General features: G+C 48.9%; 1 protein-coding gene across 1 annotated transcript in view; it reads left to right on the forward strand.

The window, feature by feature from the left end:
• The window catches only part of FAM168A (family with sequence similarity 168 member A), a 123,521-nt gene extending 102,266 nt beyond the window's left edge, over positions 1 to 21,255 (forward strand). The window contains exons 4-9 of the mRNA XM_058045148.1: positions 6,397 to 6,477; positions 11,249 to 11,374; positions 13,645 to 13,787; positions 14,886 to 15,060; positions 16,387 to 16,516; positions 17,171 to 21,255. Of these exons, the coding sequence (XP_057901131.1) occupies positions 6,397 to 6,477; positions 11,249 to 11,374; positions 13,645 to 13,787; positions 14,886 to 15,060; positions 16,387 to 16,499 (638 nt within the window). The 3' untranslated portion in view covers positions 16,500 to 16,516; positions 17,171 to 21,255. The remainder of the gene's footprint in view (positions 1 to 6,396; positions 6,478 to 11,248; positions 11,375 to 13,644; positions 13,788 to 14,885; positions 15,061 to 16,386; positions 16,517 to 17,170) is intronic.
• Positions 21,256 to 21,429: the final 174 nt, after the last annotated feature.

Raw genomic sequence — 21,429 nt, forward strand, 5'->3', positions numbered from 1 at the left:
GAAACAGTAATAAGGGGGTGGCATTTTTTCATGGGAACAAATGCATTTATTATCCTCAGAGCCTTCAGAAGTGCTGGATTCTCAACCATCCATTAACTTGCTCTTCAGAACAGTCCCACCCTTGCTTTCAGCTTTTCCTCTATTTTTACATGCATTTAGCATGAGTGGGCTGGAATAGTTTCATGGCAGGGAGGTGAGTGAGTGATGGGGTAGCTGTGCTTGTGTGGGATGATCAGTGGGAAATGAAACCTGCTCCAGCAGCATCCAGGTGCATTCACCTGGCTGCTTGTGGGGAGAGGTTTGGGAAGAACTTGCCATGGAAATGTGCGAAATGGATCGGTGTGATGAGGGAAGGAAGGAAGGAGAGGTTATCCCATCCTCCCTGCCCTGAGCTGGCAGAGCAGGATTCACCCCGAGTGTTTGAAACTGAGCGGGGAAGGTCTGGCACGGCCCTGTGTGAGAGGCTGCTCAGAGGTCCCCTCCCTAAACCCCCTGTGCTGAGGGATATTCAAAAGGCAGCAGGAGATGCACAGCCTCAGCCTGGAGCTCTGCAGCTGTGTGAGGAGCCAGGCAGGCAGGCTGGGAGATCCTTCTGGAATGAGATTGATTCATGGCATGGGAGAGCAAGCCTTGGTGACAGCCCTGCTGCAGCTCTTCCTCTCTGCAGGCTGCTTTCCACCGCAGGAGGAGCTCCCACGTGTCCTCCTCAGCTCCTTTCCCCGTGTCCCCTCCCCATCCCATCTCCAGGCACGTTCTTTCCGCTGTCACTGCTCCCAAACCAACCTTCAGGAGCCTCTCCTGCCAGTCTGGCTGCTGGAGGCTCGGTGGAGCCGTGCCAGGGAGCCTACATGGTGTCTGCTCTCTCATTTCTCACTTCGGGGGTAATTCCTCAAGTACCAAAGCTGCACATCACTCATTCCCCCATGTGGGATTCTCTGCAGGAGTGAATTCCCAACAGCTCTAAAGGGAATGCATTTACAGCTGTGAGTAGTTGAAGGCATGAGGCTTCTCACATATTTGTCCTGAGAAGGTGCTTGCAAATCCTGGTTTTGAAGAGTTTCTGAGGGCTGGGCACTAAAGAATGAGAAATGCTGGATGGGCTTAAAATAGAACATGAAAGTGTTTTGCAGGGGAAAATGCTTGGGCTCCATCTGGCTGACCCGAGGAGGTGATCATGAAGCAGGAATGTTCCTGGGGCTGCTGCAGCTTCAAAGCTGTCACTCAGCACAAACAAAGGGCTGGACAGTGGCTAACAGGGTTTAGAGGGAGGACTGGTAAACCAGAAGCACAGAATTGGGTTGGAAAAGCCCTCCAAGACCACTGAGTGCAGCCATTGCCCCAGAACCACCAAAGCCACCACTGACCCGTGTCCCCAAGCACCACATCCACCCCGTTCAGGTATGGGGACTCACCTGTGCCCTGGGCAGCAAATTCACCTCAATTTAATCTCATATTGACCCACCTGAGTGCAGTGAATGCCACAAGAGGGACAGTTTGTGTGGCTGCCTGCCCTCTCCTTGCAGGGATTGCTGGTGGTTGATTGAGCTCTCATTGCAGTGAGTGTGGAGCCGGAGTCCTTGGCAGCTCAAGGAGCTGAAGTGTGGCTTTGTGGTGCTTTGTCCTGCCCTTAGATAAGGCACTTTATCAGCCTGTAAAAATCCTTGTGACATGGCCGCTTTGAGGAGTCTGTGCTGCTTGAGACTGGTGAAGGAAAAGAAAAAAGGAGAATATTTTGTCTTGTAACTTAATGTCAGCTGCTCGTAGCAATTAAGGCCTTGATCAGATAATGGTCAATGAAATTACTCTTGAAAAAGTGAAATGGCACATTCTGGAATTCAGTGTTGGAAGTGACAATTCCCAGTGGGTGGGAGGCTAGACCATGGACCACGCATGGGCTCTGTAGCCAAAGAGAAGCAAATTCTCTTTCAAGAATTTCCAGAGAACCTTCAGAGCTTTAGCACTTGTGTATTGTCATGGTTTGGGTGTTGTTTGGGTGATTTTGCTACAGAAACATTTAAAATACATGAAAAATTAAAGATGGCTTTTAAATACCTGCTTGATGCAGCCCTGTGTGCTTTTTGCTTTGCACAGTTATTGTGTGGTGATTTTTAAAGCTGCTCAGCCAGTGCTTCCCAGAGCTGGAGTGCTGTGTGTTTTCCCTGGGGAGGAGATTAAATGAACACTGCCTTTCTTACTCCTATTGATTGTGGAGATGATATTAAATTAAAATAAGCCACAAAACATCTTTGGATTTCTTCTACGAGGAATCTAATAAATTTTGTTCAATATTTTTAATCTCGTTTTCTCTCCTTCTGCACCAGTGCAAGGCCTCAAGCCCAGCAGAGACAGAGTCCTGTCACGTGCAGATCCATAGGAAGTAAAGGATATTTTCTTTCTGTTCCTGACATTATATGTCAAGTGGGTTTGAGCCTCTTGCTGTTATTTTTCATTCAAGGTGACGAGGCAGGACAGACATGGCAGGGGGGGAGCTCTGTCAGCAGCAGGAGCAGGAGTTTACAGGAGGTGCCTTGGGTTTTCCAGGGGGAAAGCCAGAGCAGGATGCTGCAGGCTTTGGTGTTGTCACCTCTCCTGAGATCATTCCTGGTTGTTGGATCTGGATTTTGTTTTGTACCCAAGGGGATGGAAGGCATGGGGACCATCATGGGGGAGCTCAGCTTTTTCTTCTGTGTGGGAGCTGATTTGGGATTATTTGGGGGGTGAAGAGCCAACAAACAAAAGGTGCAAAACCAATAGGATATAAAAATTATAAGATTATGGAGTAGTTTTGAGTCAGAAGGGACATTTTAAAGGCCATCCAGTGTCCATAGGCAGGGACACCTTGCATTATCCCAGGCTGCTCTATCCAATCTGGTCTTGGACACTTCCAGAGATCCAGGGGCAGCCACAGCTTCTTTGGCCACCCTGTGCCAATGTTTTATCATCCTCCTTGTAAGAAATGTCACCCTCATATCTAATCTAAATCAACCCTTCTGCAGTTTGCAACCTTTCCCTTTGTCCAATCACAACAGGCCCTGCTAAATAAAAAATGCCTCATGTATTTTTAAACCTGCTGGATTTTGAGTGCTGGGAATTTCCAGGCATGTTTCTTCTGGCACAAATTGCCCCAGATTCTGCTGCTTTCTTATTTTTCACTATGTCCAAAAAAAGGAGCAATCCACAATAATTTTCCTGTACCTTTCCCATCTCTGCTTTGCCTTAAAATAGAAAGGACAAGTTTTCTTGCTGGAGGTCAGCACTTATCAAAGTTTATGAGATCAGAGTGGAAGATAGTGCAGAGCAGGGCTTCTTTTGGCATCCAAAGCTATTAAAGCTTCCTTGATAGAAATCATATTTATTTGAGCTGAAATGAATGCAAACCCAGCCATAACTTACCTTCAGAACAACAAAAGATACCACGGGAAGGAAGAGTCCTGCCGAGCATAAAATCAATCCAAAAAAAGGAGGAAAACCAGTGAAACCCCCAGCCCTGGAGGGTTTTAAAATAGGTGTGGATGTGGCACTTGGGGACATGGGTCAGTGGTGGCCCTGGCAGTGCTGGGGTGGGCTTGGACCTGATGGTCCTCAAGGTCCTTTCCAAGTGAAACAATTCTGTGATTCTATAAATGCACAGTTACTTCCATCTGCCTGAAATAAATCCTTCAAAACTCAGCTGGATGGAAAATCTTACCCAAAACCTCACTTTTCTTGTGCTTTGACTTATTTCAGGCTCTTTTTTTTTAAGGTATAACCCCTTAAAAATTTTGATCTGAGTAAAGGAGGTTTTTTTCCTGATTTTGGCAGTGGGTGAGTGCTGGTGGCACCTCAGAGGGCACAGGTGAAACATTTGTGACAACACAGCACTGTGTTTGTCATGGCTGGTGACCGAAGACTGGTAATTAAAGATTATTACTAAAGTCTGCAGCAGTTTGGGGGATTCAGAGCTTATTTGGGGGGATTTTCCAGCAGCAAAGGTCAGAAGAACCCCTTGGAGCCCCAAGAGCTTGTCACATAGATCCCTTGCAAACGGGCAGGGGAGTTCCCAGCACCATGGCACACACAGCCATCACCATCTGTGCCCATGGCAGGGAGCTGGGATGGTCTTTGGGGTCCCTTCCAACCCCAGCCTCTCTGGGGTTCCACTAAACCATGTGCCAAAACCCCATGAAGAAACACAGGAAAATACACAATTTTAGGGAAAATGCACAAGAAGTGAGCTGGGGTTGGTGTAGCACCCCTGACCAGATTGTCAGGAGGAAAGAGGAGGAGTGTGGAGCAGCGAGTGTCCTGGAAAAGACATGGTTGTCTTCTAATGAGCTGGAGAGAAGGGATGTTTCTGATATAAGATCCTCATCATTAATGCTCTGCTTGCAATCACTGCATCTGCAAATAACTTTCTAAGGAGCTTCTTGATTGCTGGAAGGGTTTAGATATTCCTGGGTACGATGAAAACACAGTTCTGTGTAGCCTAAAAAACAACCAAAAAAAACCTGTTAAACTGCTGCTTATCCAACATTAACTACAGCAATTTTTAATTAACCTGATTTAGAAGCCAAATATATCACTGATGAAAATGAGAGGGTAGAACATCCAGTCATTTATTCCAGTACAGTGGCCATGATTGTTGAATTAGATTTATTCAAATGAACCTCAGCATTTTGCCACAGAAGCCAGTGGTGCCAGGGTTTGGGAGCACTGGGATTTGGGCTGTGGCTCTTTTGGTGCTCCGAAGAGGGAAATACAGACCCATGCTGGCTTTTATTTAATAAAATGAAATATTAAAAAAGATGGGTGTAAATCCACTGCTAATTACCTCCTTCCAGCCTTAGCTGGCAGCCAGCAGGCAGCATCAGTGGGGCTTGGCATGGAAACACTCTCCAAGGGCCATTGCATTGGCTCTGCTCTGGGATGCTGGCCAAGGGGACACAGATAAACCGAGTGGTGACACACACAGAGCCAAACTGTCCACCAGCAAAGCAGGGTTAACGTGCCCTGCTCCCTCAACAGCACCTCAGGAGGATGGAGTTGCTCAGGTGTTGCTCTCTTCTGTAGGGAAAACCTCAAGAAATTGAAGGAAATGGAAAGCAAAATGGTGAGCAGTGACAGGATGCCAGGGAAGGGCTGGAGCTGTGCCAGGGGATGCTCAGGTTGGGTTTTAGGGAAAGGTTCTTCCCCCAGAGGTGCTGGGCAGGGAATGGGCACAGCCCCACAGAGCTCCAGGAGCAGTTGGAGATCACTCCAGGGATGCACAGAGTGGGATTTGGGATATCTGTACAGGAACAGGAGTTGGGCTGGATGATCCTTGGGTCCCTTCCAGCTCAGGACATTGTGTGATTCTGTGGAAAAGGAGCAGACCTAGGTGCAGAGGTTGTGGCTGTGCTCTCCACAGAGGACAGGAATTTCCAGTGAGGTAGGAACTGGATGCTGGACACCTGCACTATAGTAGGACTCCCAGTAAAATATCTGTATTGTATTTGAATATCTGTGTCTAGGCCTTGCCCTGATGAGCCCCGGTTGCTCTTGATGGGCTGCAGCTGTGGCCAGTGAAGGTAACTGGGATAAAAGGGGCTGGGCTGGGCCAGGCAGGGACAGCCTGGAAGGAGCCCTGGCTGAGCGGCAGCAACAGGCAGGAGGTGAAGTCTGTGCTGTGAAGAACTGCCCCCAAGGAATATCACTGAGAAGGTATGGGGCTTTAGAAGTATGATGGTGACAGTATGGGCCGCTATAAATCAGCTAACAGCATGCACTGTGTGGGTGCACACAGGCTCTGGGGTGTGCCAGGATTTCCAGCCCCTCTCTTCCCTCACACAGCTGCCCTGAGCTCCCTCTGACCTCTGCCAGTGACCTCTGCAAGCTGAGGGTGCTCTGCAGCCCTGCCCAAAGTGCCCATTAAACCCTGCCTGGCTCCAGAGGGTCCTTCCAGGTGGCCTGGCAGGTACTCAGGCCCCTCCTGGGAACAGCACTGTGCAGCCATGGGTGAATCCAAGGCTGGCGTGTTTTCCTGCAGGATCCCTGCCTTCCCTTCAGCAAGGAGCTCTGCTTGATGGGAGTGCTGATCTCTCCAAAGTGCTGCCACAGGAGATCCTTTCCAATATTGCTGTGCTGGTGGGGTTTTGTACATGAATTCCACGTTCAGAGTATGGATTTTCCCAGCAGTTTTCTCCAAAGCACAGCGAGCACACCTGCATTCTGCGTTCTGATCCTTGTTTCCTACAGAAATAAGGATGAAATATTGATGATGTCACACATGGAGCACATTCATGGTCCTTCCTGTCCTCAGGGAATCTACCTGTGTTTTCCCTCGGTGGCCTCTGTGCTCACACAGGTTATTTACTGCTTTTCAGGGGTGCCATCCTTGCTGGATTGATAAAATCCTAATGGTGTTTTCTTTCCTTTCAGGTTATCCAACAGGCTATCCCACTGCTGCCCCAGCCTACAATCCCAACATGTATCCAACCAGCAGCCCCGGCTATGCCCCAGGTAAGAATCCTCAGAAAGGCTTCAAAACGTTCCTTGCTCATCCATTCCCAAGCTCTGCAGATGAAAAATAACATCTCACCCTTCAATTTGACTTTTGGTTGCTTGAGATGTTTATTCTGAGTGGGTTTGCCTCAAAAGAGCTGCAGGATTTTAGCCCTTCCAAATGAAGCTGCATTTTGAGCTCAGTGTGCAGCAGGAAGAGCTGGACTTTGTGCCAGTCTTGCTAAGTCCTCTCTTCCCCTTAATTGCCAAGTTTTCAGTCCCCCAGTTGCCATAAAATCAGTGGCTCCCCAGGCTCAGGCACTTTCCAAGGCTGATGAAACAGGAATGAGGGGTTTGTTGCCAAAATCTTCTGGTTTTGTCTTCTCCACATCACAGTTTACACATATTCCATAAAGCTGTTTATTGTGGATGATTCTGGAAGGGATCTGTTGTGTTTTGTTTGGGTTTATGTGCTTTTAATAAGGTCTTTAGCTAAATTTTTTCCCATTAAAGCCTTAACATGGAACATGAAACAATTTTTGTTCCCCTGGATTTGTGCTGGCCACCCTCCTTTCCCCTGAAGGATAAAACACTGGAGGAATTAAATGAAAACAACTCCCTAGAATAAGAAAAAGCCCATGAATTTATGAGTAGCTTGTCCTGCCAGAGGCTGGCAATGTCCTCCCTGCTCAGCCAGGAATGTAAATACTGCAGCATTCTGGCATTTTGGCCTGGATATTACAAAATGTCACTTGTCCCCAGCTGTGCAGGCAGCAGCTCCTCCACTCAGTGGGCACATGGCCAAGGGAACACCCAAGGGAGAGGAAACCCCAAATCACTCAGTGATAGGGATTTTTGGGGGGTCTGAATTGCTTCTTGTACATCTTAGACACCATTTAATAATTTCCATCTTGGAAATCTCCTGATGTCCAGAGAGCTGACAAGTCAATTTTTATGGAGAACAGAAACCTTCCAGTGGGTAACACAGCTAAGCTCTAAACTAGCAAGGAAACTATGAAAATTAAAATTCAGAAATTAAAATTGGAATGAAAATGCTGAAACTTTTATAGAGCTTCCCATAAATCTTGAGGGCAAGTTGAAGAGACCTGGTTTAGGTAAAGGTGTCCCTGCCCAAGGCACAGGGCTGGAACTGGATTGTCCTTAAGGTCCCTTCCAACCCAAACCATTCTGTGGTTCTGTTACAAACAATTTTTGCAGCTCTTGAAATCAATACCATTTAATATCACAGCAGGGTTTTAAACCATTTTAACCACTCTGGGAAGCAGGAGCAGGCTCTGCTGCTCAGAACCTCCCAGCACCACACTCAGTGGTCCCTTCTCAATGGAAAGCAGACTTCCAGGAGGAAAAAAATAAGGGATTCTGAGAGCTAACTGATGGAAAAGAAGTGCCATAAAATCTCCCAGCAGTGGAGACATGTGACAGAGTGACAGCATCCTCAACTGTGCTAAATGGAATTGGGCTGAGCTAATTCTGTGGTTCAGTGGCTGAGCTAAAACCTCCATCAGTACAGAGAGTGTTTCCTCAAATTGAAGGAGCTGCTGTCACACAGGAGGCTGGAAAAAGCCTGGAGAGCAATGTGCTCCTGGTGTCCTTCAGACACACTGGCAATCAGCTCGGGGGCCAAAATCTTGGACTTCTCAAACAGCAGACTAATTCTAATTATGTTTTAAGGGGTTTTAGACATTGAGTTTAAAAAAGAAAGAGATGCTGCATGTTGCCAGCAGAATAGCTGCTCCTGAACATCCCATCCATGGACAAGGTCTTGTTCCAGAGCTCCCAGGCTGGGCAGGAGGTGCTTCCTGCTGGCAGAAATCCCTCCAGCTCACTATAAAACAGTCACAAACCTAGAGTTCATCTGGTTCTGCATGTGGAGATTGCCCAGGGAAAGGTGCCCCTCAATACTGCTGGGAACAGAGCTTGTGGTGTCTGAGTTCTTGGGAGGTACATGCAAGCAAGGTCTCTTGAGCAGAACCGTTCTGTCCCAGCTGGATCACCCTCTCTGCTGCACCCTGAAGATCTCCTGCTCCCTCTCAGGTGTCTCTTGCCTCAAACCTTATCAATTTTGGTGGATTCCATGCAGAGTCTTGACAGGAGATCAACCCCTGAGCAAAGATAATTCCAGTTTTCAAATCCCACCTGCTTTTGTCCCTGATGTTCTCCAAACACTCCCTGAAGCTTCACTGGAAGTCAGCCGTGCTCATGCTCTTCTCTTGACCTTGTGGTTCCCAGAATCCTGGGATCCACATGGGAAATTCAATGAAGTAGTGACCTAAGCTTTGCAACAGCGTCAGAGGGAAACAAGGAGAGGAGCTTGGACAAGTTTGGAGTCCTCTTGTTTCCTCCAGTGAGGAAAGGAAAATGGTGATTGGAGCCAGTCTTGATTTCTCCCTCTCCCAATGCCAGGTTTCTAGTGAATATTTGCTGGTGTTTGAGCCCAAAAGGTGTTAAATTATTCCCCAGATTATTCCAAAGGAGCCCTATGGGCAAGGGCATGAGTTGGACTGGATGATCCTCATTGATCCCTCCCAACTCAGGATTTTCTGTGATTCTATTAATTCCTTTCCATTCACTTCAATTCCTGCCCTGTGTGATTTTCCTGCTGCATTTTCCACAGTTTTTAAAGGGAGAGACGCAAGGCAAAACACAGCATTGCAAACTCATGCTTGCAATAGGCCTGTTTTTTTAGGACACTGTTCTTAAAAATATACTTCTAAGTATGCAGAAATGAGCATCTAAAATCACTCTGCTGCAAGAGACACAATTTAAAAAAATACAATTATGTATGTCTTCATTAAGCCTGGTGCATGTTCCCTCACAGGCATTCTGTCTTGCTCATGGTTGTTTTGTTTTAACTTCCTTCATTAAAGCCTCCCTTTTTTCTTTTCCTGAAAGTAGGACACGCACTTTGCTCGTGGAGGCTGGAGCTGTGTTTATTAATAATGCAGGGCAGAAATAATGGCTCTGCAGCAGTGCCCTCCCAGAGCAGGACTGAAATCAGCCCCCGAAATGAGGGATCTGTGTGGGAATGTTGTGGGGCAGGATGGAGGCTCCAATCCCCCATTCCTGCCCCTGGGGATTGCTGGAGGCAATGCTGCTTTGCAGAAGGGAGCTGGAGCATCAGCAGAGCTCTGAGCCATCCTCTAGAGGTGCCCACCCACTCTTTGGGGACACCAGTGGGTGCCCTGAGGGGTGTCTTGGGCTCTGGAGAGGTGAACATCCTGTAGTGCCTCACGAGGCTTTCCAGGAATAAATGCTCTCATCGTTTTGAGGCACTCAGGCACGGGACTGCCTGCGGAATTCAGCTTATTGCAAACTTCCTTCAGGGCTGGAGGCTGTATCCATCCCAAATGAGGTTGTTAGAGGGAGGCTGGGTCTCCTACAATGCTTTCAAAGGGTTCATAATTTTGTGTTTTCCACTTAAAATATGTCCTGAACATTCCCATGTCATCTAAAGGTCCCGTCAGGAAAACAGAGCAGCCCCAGTGCTGCAGAGACCTACAGCTCACTTTGTTTGCTCAGTTCCCACTGGTTGATTTGCCAGGGGTTAAACTGATAATGAATAAACTCCTTATTTTATTTCTATTTATGTGAGAGGATAAACCAAATCCAGAAGACACTGGTTGGAGTGTCCCTTAAATGACATTAGATAGTCATGGCTGGGTTGTGATCCCTGTGAATTATTGCAAAGGAGCAGGAGATATTTATGTTCCTGAAACCTCCCTGGTCCACCTTTTGTGTAGTTTTAAGTGATGGATTCTCCAAGGATCTGTGATTTAATAAAGAAAATGCAGAGCTGTGGCCATCTCCCAGCCATCTCCAACCCAAATTGCCTTGATTTTGTGGCAGGTTTAACGTGGAGAGGGAAAACCACAGAGGAAGGATTCGTGTAACATTGCAATGAATTGTCTCATCAGTCTCAGAGATTAAAACCTCTGTGAAATCCAGAGGCGAAAGTGAATCTGATTCTGAGTAAAAGCAGGAGTGAGGGAGTGTTTCTGTGGCAGCGCTGGGAGTTGCTCTCCAGTGTGATGTTCCTGAGTGCAGCCTAGCATGGAAAATAAAGCAAGGAGCCTGGAAATCCTTAATAACTCCCAAACCTTTGGGAGAGGGCAGACACTTGGAGCAGAAAATGATCAGTGACTGAGTGCAGGAGAAATTGGGCTTGAATCTCTGACTCCCCACAAAGCTCCTGGTGTTCTGTTGGAGGAGGAGGAGGGAGGAGCAGCATCCGGGTGGATCTCACACCCATGAGTATCTCCCACAGCTGCTGGTGGCCAGCAGAGCAGCACTGCTGGGTGTCCTCTGTGCTCCCCATTCCTGTTTGAGTCCAGGAGAGTCTCAGGGGGCTGTGGTGGACCAGCAGACCTGCAGCAGTGCTTCCCTGCACTCTGGGAGGTGGATTTCCATCCTCTGGGATGTGTTGTGCTGCTGCAGGCTGTGGCCCCAGTGCCAATTCCTCCTCAGCCTCCCAATCTAGAGGATTGATCCCAATCATTCCCACCTTCAGCCCTGTGACACTCAGATTTACAGCTGTACCTTCAGAGAGGGCTAATTCAGGGTCTCAGCAGATGTGGAGGGTGTGGAACACCCTTGCTCCAGGAAGATTTCCAAGCCCTGACTGAGATGTGAAGTCCCTTCCCTGGGGCTCAGCACCTCAGGGCTAGGAACCTGGAGGGAAGAGATGAACAAGGTGATTCCAGTGTGACCTAAGTGTGGGAAGCTGTCCCTCAGTGCTCTGTGTGACACCTCTTCTCTGTCCCCACTCCAGCCACACTTCTGATGAAGCAGGCCTGGCCCCAGACCTCCTCGTCCTGCGCCACCGAGGGCACCTTCCACCTCCCTGTGGACACGGGCACGGAGAACAGAACCTACCAGGCTTCTTCTGCAGCCTTCAGTAAATAAACCTTTCCTTCTGGGCTTACTGGGGTGGTGGTGTGTGCCTGTTTGCCTCCCCTGCTGGCGCCAGGGTGATGTGTGGACAGGGTGATTTGGGATCACAGAATTAAACACTGGTTTGGGTTGGGAGGGAATTGAACACCATCTTGCTCCAACCCTCGTGGGCACCTTGCACTAGACCAGGTGGCTCCAAGCCCCATCCAGCCTGGCTTTGATGGAATAAAACCTTGAAGGATCATGAAAAGGAGAGCACTAACCCTCCTGCTGCTCCTGCAGAGGAGGAATTCCAGTGGAGAAGGTGAAACCTCTCTCTTAGCTGAGTGTTTGATCCCTGGGAGCAACCCAGGGTTGTTCACAGGTGTTTATCTCCAAAGGGACATTATTCCCCATTCCCTTGAAAATGAAAGAATTCCAAAAGAAAGGCTGATTTTCAAGGAGCACTGCTGAAACTCCCACCTTGTAAGCCAGGCTGGCTGAGCAGGAGCAGGGGGAGGAGATGCCATTGAGGGATCACAGTCAAACAGGCTTTTCCAGTGCAGCCTTGTCATCTCACCCCTGAAGAGGATAAGGAGTGCCTCCAGCAGGGCTGATAAGCTCCCTGATAAACCCTGGGATGCTTTCCCTGGTATGTGGGGTGTCCTCTGGCCCCTGCTTAATCTGGGCCATGAGTGCTGTGGGGTCAGAGGGTTCCTCACCTTACAGCTGCTCCAGGCTCCTTTTTCCTTCTAAATCCAATCAATTGCACAACAAGGTGAGAGGAAGAAATGTAATTTCTTTTTATTAAAAGAATTATTAAAAATAAATATTTTTAAAGTCTTTAGGAGACTTTCTCTTGGAAAAAGGATGTCCCTTTCATTCCTTGGGGTAGGGGCTGTACAATGGGCACGGTCCAGCCCTGGAGCAGCTCTGGTGCCTCCTCTGGACTCTGTCCAGCAGCTCCAGGTCCTTCTGCTGTGTCCCCAGAGCTGGAGGCAGCTCTGCAGGTGGGGTCTCACCTGAGGGAGGCAGAGGGGTAGAATTGTGGACATCCTGTCAGTTCCTTGCCCAGCTGAGAAATCGTGCTTGTGGTGAACCCTGGAAACAAGCAGCAACACAAAATTCCCCACTGGGCTCTTTGCCCCCCCCCACAAGAAGCCTTTTATAGAAAACCATTTCTGTGCACTTGTGAGCTGCAGGATCAATAAGGCTGAGATTTCTGGAGGGACATGAGGGATTTAATCAGCAATTTTAATAGAAGCTGGAGCTTAAAGGCTGGCTGCTGCTGAACCACAAAGCGGCAGCAGCACAGGCCCCGCCAGCCTAATCCTAATAAGGTGTTAGTCATAATTAGGTTTTAAAATTATCTGCCAGACAGAGAGGAGCCTCCATCATCTTGTGTCATCAAACCTTGTTTTCACATTGTTTTACCTGCAGGTTGTTCTGTTTTTTCCCCAGTTTATAAGCACAGCAGATTACCTCTGCCTGGGTTATTGTGTTTTAATACCTTTTTAATATAGGAGATAAACTGTCTGTGATTCATCAATCAGGAAACACTGCAAGTCTTGGTATTCAAAGTAGTGAAACCACACAGGCTTGAGCAGGTCCACAGCTCTAGACACCCCTCAGAAATGAAGTGTGACACTGAGAACTGGCAGCCTCTGAGGTATTTGTTTGAAAAATGAGTTCAGAATAGAGAAGAAAATCCATTAGATGTAAAACCAGGAGGTTGGTTGGTCTGTGGCTGACTGGGTTCCTGGAGGAGTCCTGATGGAGGAGGCTGCACTTCTGCTCTGATCAATATTTCAAACCTTTTCCACTTCTCATTGGAAGATGGTTGCTCTCCTGCTAATGTGAGTGAGGAAAAGAGTCACAGCTATTCCCCCTGTTAATTAACACCTATTTTTCCAATCTGCAGTAATCAGGAGGGGACGAGATGCTGTTTGGGAGCTCCTAAAAGCTCCGTGTGTTCTTCGCCCTGTTTCAGTGCCTGGAGGATGATGTGGGATATTAGACTTGAAATCTTGGTCATCTCTAATTGCTGAACACTGGTGGAGTAAATAAGTTAAACATATTTGAGTTAAATATATTTGAGTAAATAAGTGAAATATATTTGAGTAAATAAGTGAAATATATTTGAGTGTTTTGGCTGGGCTGAGCCTTGCCTTCTCCTCTCCATCCTGTGCAGTCTTTGGGGCCCGTTTGCTCAGGGGATGGTTCCTCCCAGCCCTCCTGCCAGCCCTGAGCAGCCATGCCAGGCCCTGACTGGCACCCCTCTTGTGTCTGTGGCAGGGTACACTGCGGGGACTCCCTACAAGGTGCCACCAACCCAGAGTAACAACGCCCCTCCTCCCTACTCGCCGTCTCCGAACCCGTACCAGACCGCGATGTACCCCATCAGAAGTGCCTACCCACAGCAGAACCTGTACACCCAGGTAGGTGCCACCTCCCGTGCCCATCACAGTGCCTGCCCACAGCAGAACCTGTACACCCAGGTAGGTGCCACCTCCCGTGCCCATCACAGTGCCTCCCCACAGCAGAACCTGTACACCCAGGTAGGTGCCACCTCCTGTGCCCATCACAGTGCCTGCCCACAGCAGAACCTGTGCACCCAGGTAGGTGCCACCTCCTGTGCCCATCACAGTGCCTGCCCACAGCAGAACCTGTACACCCAGGTAGGTGCCACCTCCTGTGCCCTCAGCCATGCCCCAACACACCTGAGTCCAGTGAAGTCCAACCCACCCCTGCACACTGGTTGCTCTCCAATCCCAGCCACAGAATTTGCCATTTGTCCTGTGAACCTTTGTGGCTCCTGAAAGAAAGAAGTGATGGAATAGTTGCCCTGCACCTCCTTTTCCCCTTAATCCAGACCTTCAGAGGTTCTCTAATGGGGCTTTCACTAATGCACAATAAAATCTCCCTTGTGCTGATTCAAATCCTTGTTTTCTTTCCTCCCATGCCTGGTTTGCAGGTCTTTACAGTGCTGCTGCCTGTCCTGGGGACAGCAGTTCTCTCCCATGTGCATCTCCTCATTTCAGGCCCTTCATTACTTAGCATGTGAAGCTTTTTCTTCTTTTTCTGTTGGCTCCTTTTATTCCTGTGCATCCTTCTCCCCTTGTTTCAAAACCCTGCAGCCTGGATTTTGAAGCCCCGTGTGAAACCCAATAAGATGACACAATACCTGGACCCAAGAACCGTGGCTTGTCCTTCCCTTCCATCTCTTGTTCCTTTTCTACACCAGCAGACATTTGTGTCCAGGCCCTGTTTCATCCCATCAAAGGGAGGCAGCAGGGTCAAGGAGTGAATCCATCCAGGACAAACCCATTGAGGAGATCCTTTTAATAAATCCCTGCTTTATTCTTTAGCTCTGTTCTAGGGCAGCCTCCTCAAGGCATCCCAGGCACAGGAGCTCATCCATGGGACCACAACCCACCAGTCCTCGGGCAGCGCTCGAGTTACGGAGCCAAGAACTCCTTAGGTTGGAAAAAACCTGGAATAATGATGGGATTTTGTTTTTTCCCCTTCTCCACCAGGGAGCTTACTACACCCAGCCCGTGTACGCGGCCCAGCCTCACGTCATCCACCACACCACGGTGGTGCAGCCCAACAGCATCCCCTCGGCCATCTACCCCGCGCCCGTGGCCGCGCCGCGCACCAACGGCGTGGCCATGGGCATGGTGGCTGGCACCACCATGGCCATGTCAGCAGGTAAGGAAACAAACGGGGCAAAAAACTCCCCCTGCGCCCCGGGTGCTGCCCCGCCTCACCTGCTGGGTTTGCTGGCTGGGTGCTGCTCCTGTGCCGGCAAAAACGCAGTCATTTACCCCAAATCCTCATCTGACTGACTCAGCAGAGGAGACCTTTGGTTTGGCTCACTCCTGCATCCTTAGATGGATTTTTCTATGTCCTTAAATATATTGTCCCTTCCTCTGTCTGTTCCTTAACTGAAGGAATAACCACGTTGGTTCATCCTCAAGTGGTTGTATTTCCCTCAAGCTCTTTTTTCAAAGACACTTATGGTCATGTTTTTGTTTGACAAAATGAATGTTTTTGTTTGACAAAATGAATGTTCACCTTGTTTTATGTATCCCTGTTCCTCTACATTTTACACGCAGATTCTAACTGCAATTAATAGCACGTTAAGTAAGATAGAGTTTTTGGTTTTGTTTTTTTTTCTCAAAGCCTGTATTTTTCTCCTTAACAATTCTTGGGATTGTATATTGAATTATGCCAAGAAATGCATCATTCATCCTTTTGCATCTGCATTAGCTGTGAAATAGGAGTCTGTAATGGGACACAATCCCTATTCCAAGCAGAGATATTGCAGCCTGGATGTGACATGAACCACTCTGAGAGATTTACTGTTGCTTATATTAAGAAGTGGATAAATGTAATTAATGCACGTGGGATGTTTTAGAATTTCATTAATAACATTTGTAGAGAGATACCCCGAAACTGAGAATTTGGTTTGAGCATCCAGTTGCTCCCAGAACAGAGTAGTCCAGGGCTATGTTCTCCCTCCCCATGAAGGCACTGTACAAATTCCGACCTAAAATCCCTCTGTTGACTGACTGCAGACTTAAAAAAAAGGCTCTCTCTCAATTTTCCCTGGAGATTTGTTGAGTTTTTTTCCTCATCTCCCTTTTCATCCCTCATCCCTTCCAGTTTGTTTCAGTGATTTGCTGTCCCAGTGCTTTCAGCAGGTAGATGTCAGCAGGTTGTGGCCAGCTTTGCTTCCTGTCTTTAGGGACAAGGAACACTGGAAAAAACCAAGGAAAACCCTTAAGGTTAAGAGCCAGAGCTAGCATGGAAAATCTGCTGGAGCTTCAGGTGTTCTTATTCTGTTTGTGGTGCTGGCTGATCCCAATCGTGTGGGTCCAACACCTTTGAATCGGGTCTGGCGGGCAGAAAAATTATCTGGGGAAAGGGGGAAAAGGGAGAAGGGAACAGGGGGCAGCTGGTGCCGTCCCTGCCCCACTGCAGGCACGGATGCCAGCTCCTCTGCTCCGTGCCAAGTGTTTCCCTTCCCTGCAGGAACCTTGTTGACCACCCCCCAACACACCGCCATCGGAGCACATCCAGTGTCCGTGCCAACGTACAGGGCTCAAGGAACCCCCACCTACAGCTACGTACCTCCACACTGGTAAACCACTGGCCAATCCATGTGAGTGCTGCCTCCAGACCCCATCCAGCCCCACCTCGGGCACTTCCAGGGGCTTCTCTGGGCTCTCAGGGAGGAGTTCCTTCCCGGTATCCCATCCACCCCTGCCCTGTGGCGGTTTGAAACCATTCCCACTGCATTCCCTGGCAGAGTCCCTCCCCATCTTTGTGTCCCTGGAATATTTCCTTTCCCCTGCTGGGAGATCAGGCTGTTCATTAGCACCGGGGTTGCGTGCACTGCCTGTGTGTTCCTGTCATGCCTGGGATCCCAGAAATGCCAGCTGCTGGTTCCTGCAGCCCTTGGCCCATCATGCCCAATTACCAGCACAGGCAGCTGATGGGAGCACGATGCTGCCCGTGGAGAGCCCATCCAGCCCCGGGGTTATCTGAAATCTCTCTGTGCCACACAAATTACGCTGGGCTAATCCTGCCCCTCCCAAATTGGTGTGCAATTAGCAGGGAGCAGCTCATCTGCGTATTTGTAATCCTCTGTGTTGGATAGCACGGGTGAGCTGCTGCTTTCCCAGCTCCCTGCCTGACAAATTGCCCACAGGGATGGTTAAATTCCATATGGATCAGCTCCACGTGGTGCAGGGGTGCAGAGAGGAGGAGAACATCCTTCTAACTCCCAGTTTTTAATGTATTTGCTTTCTTCCAGATCCGGAGTCAAACATTGTATGCAACTACACAAGTCTTACATCGGTGCTGCGGCCGCTGGGCTGCAGCGCCTCGTCTGTTTGCAAGAACAAAAGAAAAAAAAAAAAGTGCAAGGGTCACTTTATGCATTCTTTAGTGGTTTTTGTAAAAGCTGCTTTTTCTAATCTTCTGCCTCTTTTTTTCCCCCCTTCCTCCCCCTCCCACATGAATTGTGTACCACACATACTGACACTGAGCAATAGTTGAGTTCTCTCTTCGGTCCTATCATTTGAAAGCTCAGAATCTTCACTTTTCCAGCATTGCCCAGCTGAGTGGTGCAAAGATCCCCCCACTTCTTGTTCGTTTGGGTTCTTTCTGTTCTTTTTCTGTTGTCGTTGTTGTTGACAAGAGCCTAGATTTTTTTTGGCTAGTAAGAGTGGTTGATGTTCAGGGTACTATGTGAAAAGCACAGCGCTGGTAGGCAGGCTTATTCCGATTTGGTTTGGGTATTTTTAGTTGAAGAATATAAATTATTCAATCTTTCATAACATATTACAAGAAAATTGGTGTCTTCCAGATAGCTGTCGTGATAGATTATAAATGCATTATCTGCAGTGGAATTCTGAACTCATCCCTTCTTTTTGTAGGAGTAAGAGAATATAAATATAATTAGCAACGTAACACACTTGTCTTAGGAAGCACGAGGACTGGTCACCAGCGGGTCTTTGGTCTGCTTTTTCCAACTGGGCACACGGATCATGGGTGATGGGAAGGGAGCAGCAGGAAGATGCATGCCCTGGGAGCATCTGGAACCCCTTGGGAGAACGGGATGCTCCCCTCAGCCACGTCCTGGGGCAGTGTGGGGGAGAAGGAGGCTCCTTCCTTGCGTGGCTGCTGCTTGCAGGCACAGATGTGCTGGGCAGCTGCTGAGGGAAGCAAGGAGATGTCCAAAGGTTGGGCTGGAGAGCTTCTCCACGTCCAAGGATTGATCTGGAGAGCTTCTCCAGGTCCAAGGGTTGATCTGGGGAGCTTCTCTCAGTTTAGGGCTTGGTCTGAAGAGCTCCTCTAGGTTCAGAGTTTGGTCTGAGGAGCTCCTCCAGGTTCAGGGTTTGGTCTGAGGAGTTCATCCAGGTTTAGGGTTTGGTCTGAGGAGTTCATCCAGGTTTAGGGTTTGGTCTGAGGAGCTTCTCCAGGTTTAGGGTTTGGTGTGAGGAGCTTCTCTCAGTTTAGAGTTTGGTCTGAGGGGCTTCTCCAGGTTTAGGGTTTGGTCTGAGGAGCTTCTCTCAGTTTAAGGTTTGGTCTGAAGAGCTTCTCCAGGTTCAAGGTTTGGTGTGAGGAGCTCATCCAGGTTCAGGGTTTGGTCTGAGGAGCTTCTCCAGAGTATGGTGGTGTGGGAAAAGAGGGTGTCTGGTTGATGGAGATGAGTCTTCAAGGCAGGGCAAGGGGAAGATGGGTGGCTTCAGCTTGCACCCGCGGTGTTGGCACTGCCTCCATGGCAGTTGAGGTGTCCCCCTCCCGTTCTTTGGGTTGCAGCTCCAAGACTTCCAGGAGGAATGTTCACCCAAGCACAAATACCAGCACCAGGGAGAAAGGCCGGGGAGGAGGAGGATGTCTGGCTGCTCTGCTTGGAGGGGTGGCAGAGGAGGAAGCAATAGCAATAAACACGTCGCCTCCTTCACGGGAAGGCACCTGAGCAGAGGTGACAGCAGGGAAGGTGATCCACAGTTGGCATGGAGCAGGGTGGGGGACACCAGGCACGCAGAGGCTGTGGGCATCAGGGTCATTTGGAGGGGTTTGGCTTACCTGGGACATGGGGACAGGGAGCTGGTGACAGCCCCCCTCGGGGTGTCCAAGTAGAGCAATAAGTTGTCTCGAGGGCAGCAGAGGCAGTTTGGATTTGCAGACAATGCTTGTGGCCAGTTTGTTTTTAAATCCTTGTCACTAAACCCAGCATAGAAACAAGGTTTTTGGGACTTTTTTGGGTTTTTTTTTTTTAAAGACAAAAGCTTGGTTGGGTTTTGATTTTTGCCTCAAGTGTGCCAAAAGTGTTCCATGCTCTCGGTGGAGTCTCCCAGCGTGGCTTCTGCTCCTGGAGCTCCTTCCCTTGGGCATGGGGCAGGTGGGGAGTAACAAGCCTAGGGATCCCAGGAGGATTTTCCCTCCCACTGGCTGGTCCCAGGAGTTTGTCAGGTTGGGTGTTGGCCCTTCTGTTTGGGGGCGATTTGGTTGATTCTGCTGGTTTTGAAGGAAATCTAGAGCAAAGCTCTGGTTGATCTCCTCAGCCCTGAGAGGAACAAAGTGGGGGAAGACTGTGCTGTGGGGTGGGGAAGGGGCACCCTTGGGCTGCACTTTGGGGTGGTATTGAGGGAAAGGAGAAGGAAAAAAGAGCAAAGGAGCCAATCATCAGTAGATTCCCTATTTGGCTTGATTAGTAAAGAGCAACAGACCTTGGGAAATAACACCAACACATCATCCTTGCTCTGTTTGTAGCACATTGCAGTTAAACCTGGGCCAAAAAATCCCCAGATCCTAAGAATTGAAGAGTTCTGAGATCCCTTTTTTCCCTCTCATGTTTGTGTTACACACCAGGAGCTGTCTGTCAGCATTGAGCCAGGTCTCCCAGCATAGTGGCAGTCTGGTTTGTGGGGTCCCTGAGCTTTGGGATCCCAGCCTGGGCTCTGCAAACAACCTGAACCAGCAGACACCATCCCACCACTGTCCCAGACGCCACTTTGGGAACCACTCCTAAAATTCGGACCTGGGTGTGGAAAGGAGATGTTGGGCTTTCTACTGGAAGGAAAAGAAACATGAAAGGTGGGGAGAAAGCCCCAGGAGGGGAGCGTGGTGGATCACGCAGTGTTCCCACTGACACAGGGCAGTTGGGTTTTAATTCCTTTGCTTGGATCAATAGCAGATCCAGAGCTCCTCATCCCATTATTCCCAGGCAGAAATACTCATTAACCAAAGCGTGGAGTGGTGAAATATTTGCCACCTGTTGGGCCAGAGGCTTCAGTGAGGACATTTGGTGACCAGCCTTGAGGCACTGTGTGGAACCAGGGCCACCACACAGTGCCAGGCTTGGGTGGCTCCTTCCCAAGGTGGGGAGATGCTCCCTGCCCTTCCCTTGGTCCCAAGTCCTTCCCTTGGTCAAGTCTTGGCTTAACTGAGGGTCCTGGGAAGGTCACAATGGGGGACACTGGTGGGGGCCACCAGCTTCTCAGATATTTCATTCCAGCAAAGCTTTGCTGATGTTGGTGAAGGAAAAGGGATTTCCACAGTGAAGGATCACTCTGGGCATCAGTGAGAAAGAGCAGGAGGAGTTAAACCATCCTCAGCAGCCACTGAAGTGTCTGAGATTAAAATTCCAGCTAAAGAGGAAGGGAAAATAACTCTGAACCATTAACCCATCCCAGACCTTACCTTTACTTCAAAACACAATCTGCAATGCAAGATTTGGGGGGAAAAATAGGATTTTAGTGGTGGTGGTGACCCCCAAAGCCCAGGAGCCCCTTGAAGCCTGAGGCCATCATGCCTCCAAGTGGCTGAACCCTCCAGGCAAGGATTTGCTACTGCATTTTATGAATAATAAATCACTCAGTTCAGCATGGTTTCAGTTTTGGGATGTAATTCCCAGGAAATGTTATTTAAGGGGTTTGTTTTAATGAGGGACGTTCAGAGCATCAGGTTTTCCTCCAGCCACCAACATCCCCCTGAATCTGGTCCTTCCCAGAGAGACCCCCTGACTCTTTGCCATCCCCTCTGGGAACGTGGGGATGATGTGGTTCCCAGCTGGAGAGCATCAAATGGGATCCTGGCTTTTCAGCAGGGTGGAAAACAACATTTGAGGCTTTATTTTTGGTAAAATCCAACCAGCCAACAATAGCAATAAGAGCTGCTGGATACCCATAAATCCAGGTATTTTTGATTTGGCCTTATTTTTGATTTGGGCTTTTTTTTTTTTTAATTGACAATATTTTCAGGCCCTCCAGCTGTGGTGACCCTCTGCCCATCTTCCCTTCACTTTGCTCCCAAGCCAGGATCAGCCTCCAAATATTTTCTCTGCTGTGTGTTAGCATTCCCTTAGGGGAAAAAAAAAAAGAAAATAAAGCCTGTGAGGGAGCTTGGGAGGGAGGAAATCTTGCAAAAGGCATTCCTTGCACCATGGCACTTGGAGATTCTCTGGCAATCAGGTGAAAGAACTTGTGGGAATGTTTGCAGGGCAGGAATAGCAGAATTTGTGGTTTGACAGGAGCGATTCCCATTTGGAAACGCTCGACTGTG

The sequence above is a fragment of the Melospiza georgiana genome, chromosome 2 (genome assembly GCF_028018845.1).
Source record: "Melospiza georgiana isolate bMelGeo1 chromosome 2, bMelGeo1.pri, whole genome shotgun sequence".
In the NCBI taxonomy this organism is placed as follows: Eukaryota; Metazoa; Chordata; class Aves; order Passeriformes; family Passerellidae; genus Melospiza; species Melospiza georgiana.